The 6,432-nt window shown below is 34.2% G+C and overlaps 1 protein-coding gene across 1 annotated transcript in view; it reads left to right on the top strand.

Moving 5' to 3' along the window:
* The window catches only part of LOC109821158, an 8,099-nt gene extending 3,258 nt beyond the window's left edge, over positions 1 to 4,841 (top strand). The window contains exon 2 of the mRNA XM_020387348.1: positions 4,542 to 4,841. Coding sequence (XP_020242937.1) covers positions 4,542 to 4,841 — 300 coding nt within the window. The remainder of the gene's footprint in view (positions 1 to 4,541) is intronic.

The raw sequence follows: 6,432 nt of genomic DNA, 5'->3' as shown, positions 1-6,432 counted from the left end.
TTTAAAATACATTTTTCGAAACCAAGAAAAAGAAAAATAAAAGTACTAAAATTCTTGGCTTAAAAATTATTTTGGCACCCAAGTATTCTTGGTGCCGGATTGTTTAGGGACATGACCCCTATCAATAAAGCTCAAAGCCTTAGGGTTATGAACCCTCTTAGGCATATATGGTGCACGAACACGGTCATAACAAAAATTACTCAAATGACCCTTCCGATTGCAATAAGTACAATGGAAAGGAAGCATTTGCTTATGTTGACCAAACGGTTGTGCACGGGAAACTTTAGAAACATTTGCAAACATGGATGATCTTTTAAAATTATTTTGCAAATGTGAAACTCTCTTTAAATCAAAACAAAATTTGGCCAAATGACCAAATCTACCACAATGATCACATCTATACACATGAGCATGCTTATGATGAGCAATGGGTGCATGTGTGTGTACATGTGATGAAGAAACTTGATGAGATGCACAAGAAGGATTAATATTCTTATGTTTTTGTGCATCATAGCAAAATTTAGCTAAATGGCCTTTACGACCACAAATGGAGCACTTGTAAACTTTGCTATACAAGTGTGCATAGTGTGTGGGTGATTTTGTAGCACTAGATTTAGCACACTTGTCCATAAGTTTCTTATGGTTATCAATGCATATTTTCAAAGTTGAATCTAAAGATGAAATGCAATTTTTCATAAGATTCAAGTCTTCATTTTTAGGCACATATGCACTTTTAGAAGTAGAACATAAGTAGTCATTTATAAAAGAAGCAGTGTTATTTTGTATGTTCTTTACTTCTAACATGGCATTATCTCTTTCATGAGTTAAACTAGCAACGTTTGAAGTTAAAGAAACATGATCCAATTTTAATTTTTCATTGTTTTCTTTAAGGATCACATTTTCATTAGAAATAGTTTCAAACTTAGATGCTAACAACTCATGATCGGATTTCAAAATTTCATGCTTGCTTTGTAAATTAATGAAATCATTTTGCAATTTGTTAAAGGCATGTAATAATTTTTCACTAGCACAAGCAAGTTCATCATTAGGTAAATCATTAATAGATTTGAACTCGCAAACCTCACTAGGGCTATCGCCTAGTGGCCGTGTGCATGATGCTCCACATGAACTTGAAGCGGGATCCTCCAAAGCTTGTCGGATCGCCTCCAAGTCTCCTTGATGTGCTTCTATAAATATCCATAAGGTGTAAGCACTATCAAAATGAACAAACTTGTTAGACATAGATGAGTTAAAAGCATTTAACAAATATTCTAACAAAATGTTGTTCATAGTAAACATGCGATGATCATTTTTATTCCACTTGGATTTCTCCAAAGTGGGTGCAATATAAGCATCATCAATAATTCCCCATAAATCAATATTTTTAGATTGCACAAAAATTTTAAATCTAGAAGCCCATTGTGCATAGGAAAAATTAATGAATTTAGGAGCAACATTGGATTTATAGCCTAAACAAAATACATTCATATTCAAGATATATATATGAACATATGCAAGCAAGACAAATGCAATCATAACAAGATTAGCACAAATAGATAACTTGGATCTTTAACTCAAGGCGATTAGACCTTAAATCAAAGAGCACCAAGCTCTGATACCAATTGTTAGACCCTAGAGGGGGGGTGATTAGGGTCTTATGCTAATCTAATCCGATTAAATGCCAATTAAAACTAATTAATAAGTTATCCTAGCAAGTATAAAATACAACAAGATACGTAAGCTAGGATAAGCAATATGAACAAATGAATATATCCTATCAATGAGATATTACAAATATATGAGCAAGGATATATGAACTAACACAAGGGTAAAATAAACAATCTACACAAGTGATAGGGTAATATGATGAGCAATACACAAAGGCGATATAAGATATGAAAACAAGAATAAGAACGCCAATGCAATCACAAACAAAACGATATGTTTACGAGGTTCGGTCCCCACGACCTACGTCCCCGCTCCTCACCTCGAGGAGATCTCCACTATCACAACCGGGTTTTCTACGTTCACCCGAATAACGTTTACACCTCACACTCGGTTTTCTAGCTAACCGAAAACTTTACAATCAACACTCTTGCAATCACACTCTACACCCACTAAGTGTTGGAACTAGACGTGTCTCCCTCAAGTGTTAGGAATTACAACCTCTCGTCACCTACCCCACTCCTCTTGGGACGATCCCCGACTCTCGCCACACACTTCTCTCTTGGTGTACAAGTGTATTACAAAGTGTATCCTCACAATTAAGGCTCAATACAAAGTGTTTGTTCTCTACAATGGATGAGAACGAATTGTAAGCTCACTCTCTAAGATACACAATCTCACAACCCAATTATACTATGAATGTAAATACAATAAGCTCAATAGGTTGTGTGTGAACAAAGAGATAATAAAATCAACTAAACTCAATATGAACACTAGCTTAATAAAAAGATAATCAAACAATATAAAATATGAAGCTAGATTGAGTTTAGAAAACTTCTCAATAGATCAAGAGTGGAAGGAGAAGAGTTGGATGCTCAAACACCAATAGATGATCTCCTCAAGCTCTTGTGGAAGTGATTCACAAAACCAAAACACTCAAATGCTTAAAAGCTTATAAACACACTTAAACCAAACATAAACCCTTGATTAAAACTTTCTTAAACTTATTTTAAAACTCTCTTAACTGACTGAAAAGACATCAGCGATGGGGTATATATACCCACTAGAAATCTCAGCAAAAACCCCAAAACAGAAAGACCAAAATGCCCCAGAAGAGTCAGCTCAGAAATAGCCGTTAGAAGTCCAACGGTCATATTGTCGGTCGACCGAAAATCCCGTCGGTCGACCGATGAGAGCAAAAACACGAAGAAAACGTTCTGGACCATCGTCGGTCGACCGGAAATTCTGTCGGTCGACCGATTTGAGCTCTCGGTCGACCGGACCGGTCGACCGACGATTCTCTGGAAAAATACTGACGAATGGTCAATTGACCGGTCGACCGTACCGGTCGACCGAAAACTGACATTCCAGAAAAAATCGGTTTTAGAGCTGATTTTAAAACCCTGTTTAAAAATATCAAATAAATTCCAAAAAATGTAAAACTTTGGGGAATGATTGTAGACATGATAATAAACATGCTACAACGACTGGTTTCGAAAAAGGACTTCCCAAATGAAAAATATCATCATTTTACAAACTAGTCCAAAACATGAAAATATGAGATACTTGAATTTTGATGTTTTGACATAAACCAACTTTTGAAACTTTGTGAAATGTTTTTGTAGACTTAGTAAAACATGTATAAACTGATATTGAAGTCTATAAACTAAGAATACAATATTTTCACAAAATTGCATATTCTATGCAATGTTTTCAAAAACATAATAGAAAATATGAAATATAGAATTTCATATATATAACCATAAAAACTCAAAACATATGTATGTATATATATAACTATATATATGCATAGAAACCAAAACTTATATATATATATATATGACTATATATATATATATACGAAGAAACCAATAATAAATGTGTGTGTATAGATAATTGAGCTTAGAGTATATAACACACATAATATAAACTCCTAAACTAAATTACCCAAGCTTGATTGGTCTTCAATATGCTTGACTTGGTAATCTTTGCGGATGAAGCTTGAACTTGATCTTTAACTTGAATTGTATGTTGCTTCACTCCACAATTCCGCCAACCTCCATTTGATATCGTCGTTATGGCGCAATCCATCCATCCTCCAACAACGTTGTTTGTCTACAAAACATAGGAATGTACAAACACTAGACAAACAACATTAGTAATAAATTGTTTGTTAAACATCATCAAAACAAGAAGGCCAACAGATATAACTAATAAAGACCCTGTAACATGTGTGAAACTTATTGTGGCTTTCATTATCGGCTTTATATTATGCCCGCGGACATGTAGGACATGTCCCTTGTGGGCGTTTCGATATGCAGAGCACCTGTCCACTTTAAAGAAATATAATTGGTGTCTTGCGATGTTTACTTTTCTTTGCAAAGAGATGAATAAGGCGAAGAGGTCACTTAGTTCGAGGATCTTAGGGGAGCGTTCATACGCTGGTTACATGGTTGGTTTTTCCTCCGTATTACTAGTGAGTTACATGAGAATTACTTTGTAAAACTTTTTTTGACAATGACTAGTGTTTATGCACATTATAATGTATATTATTTTTGTAGGTTTGGTTTTATGAAATAGTGGGAGAATTAGAGTATACTTCAGATATGGAAAGGCTACCGCTGATCTTTTGTGTTAATAATACTAGAAAGTGGGAGAATTAGAGGACTACTATGAACAAATTATTCAGAGATCCGAAGTTTCTTACAGATATTGGCCAAAAGAATACTCCTCTTATTCGCAGGGTATCACCAGAAGCATTTGTACACATCTTTGCTCTAATAGTTCATTATTTTTTATGTTCCTTTCTTTTTTAAATATCTTTTTCTACAACTATAGAATGAGTACTAATACTTGTATATTTTTCTGTGTTATAGGAATCAAGGAAAGCTGAATTGATTGCAATAATTGCGAGGAAGACATCCGAGTTGAAGGAGCTCACTACTAAATTACGAGAATTAGAAGAGCGTGGTGCTAGAGGCATAAATAAGAACAAGGTGAAAGAGGATAAGGAAAATGTAAATGAAGAGAATAAAAGCAAAGAGGATACAAAAACTAATGATTATGAGAATGTGGAAGACAAAGAGGTAGAGGATAATGAAAACAATTTCGAGGAAAATTTTAAAGAAGAAAATGAGGAAGCCGATAATGATGATGAATTTGTGATGAGCCCATGAAAGGTTGCTCAGTGAGTTAGTATTTTAGAGGATTATGAGTTTCTATTATCTTTAGATTTTGCTTTTTTAACTTTTCGTATAAATAATTATGCAACTCTTTGTTAATTATATGCATTTCAACTCCTTAGAGATTTTTCTCAAAATGAGGAAGATGGTAATGATAATAAAAGAGAAACCCCATCTATCAAACGGGCTGTCAGAAAGAGGAAGAGGAAGGATGGACCCTCTGTTACTTCCCCATATATGCGTCTAGATCAACCTAAAGAAGGCACAAAGAACAAACGCGTTATCCAGATATTAGATAGTCCTGAGGGGCCTAATAAAAATAAGTGCATAAATGAAGAAGGCTTCATACCTAGATCTCGCAGTTATCCAGGAAAGACACTGGTATATGATTATGAGAACAAATTAATAGACAACTTTCTACAATTGAAAATGACTAGGTAACTGTTAATGATTTATTCTAATAATAATTCTTTAAATTTACTTATTTTTAGTCACAGTTTTCTCACACGTACTTGCATATAGTGATACATATGTTTGGAAATGTGCCAAAGCAATTGTATCTCACTTAGATGTTTATAAACTTTTAACAGGAGGTGAACTCAGTGACGATGTAGGTGCTAATTTGTGTCATGGTTTGTGGTTGATATTGTATATATTTAGATTATATTAAATATTTAATCCATTCATGGTAATTTTTGTAGGTCATCGATGCATTTGTTATTCGACTTTGTTATAAGATTGAGATAAATAATAGTTATGATCGAAATATACATGTTACGAGACCGTGGCTTGCAGTAAGTATATCCTCTTTTTTCATTAGTTGATGGTATTTATTATTATGTTACCCTACATTGCTAACATTGATGCATCTTTATAGCAAGCATTTCTGGAAGGAAATCTTGAAATGATGGCAAAACGAATGAAAGAAAATGTTTCCCAGCTGAAGTTTTTAGAGTGTGAATGAATTTTGATCCAAATTGTCAGCTTCGGACATTGGCACATGGTAGAGTTAGTGAGAAAGGAGAAAAAATTCTATCATTACTCCTCAATCAAGTCTCCCCTTTATACCGTCGATGCTGCGAAATTTAGGAATAAGTTTATGAGTTTCATAGAGAGTAATTGGACGATGGGTAAATTAGAGCACCATGAAATTGTGTCAGTTGACGCTCCTCAACAAGGACCGTATGTGTTTCATGTATTTCCTTTGTACTAGTTCATTTTTTTCTCAAAGTAATTTTCAATTTAATAATTATGTTTTTTGTTCAATGCAGAACCTTAGATTGTGGGATTTTTGTGATTGAATTCATTAACAGCATTGTCGAAAAGCGATCAATAACAATCTCACAAGCAGAGTGTGCAAAGTGCAGAGCAAAGTTTTGTGCAGCTCTCTTGTCTGCACGCGATTCACCATATTTGTGACGATTGTAATTCACAACGTATTTACTCAAATATTACTCCTTAACAATTATGAGGTGTTGTTGATTTGTTTCACTTGGGATGGGTTTAAAGCTAAAATAGATGAACATAGGATGGTGGTTCTACATAGAATGGTAGAGCCTTGTATTTTCATGTATGCTCTAAGCAC

Source organism: Asparagus officinalis, chromosome 8 (genome assembly GCF_001876935.1).
Source record: "Asparagus officinalis chromosome 8, Aspof.V1, whole genome shotgun sequence".
NCBI classification, from domain to species: Eukaryota; Viridiplantae; Streptophyta; class Magnoliopsida; order Asparagales; family Asparagaceae; genus Asparagus; species Asparagus officinalis.
Note: the sequence above shows the minus strand (reverse complement) of the source record. Positions and strands in the feature narration are given on the sequence as shown.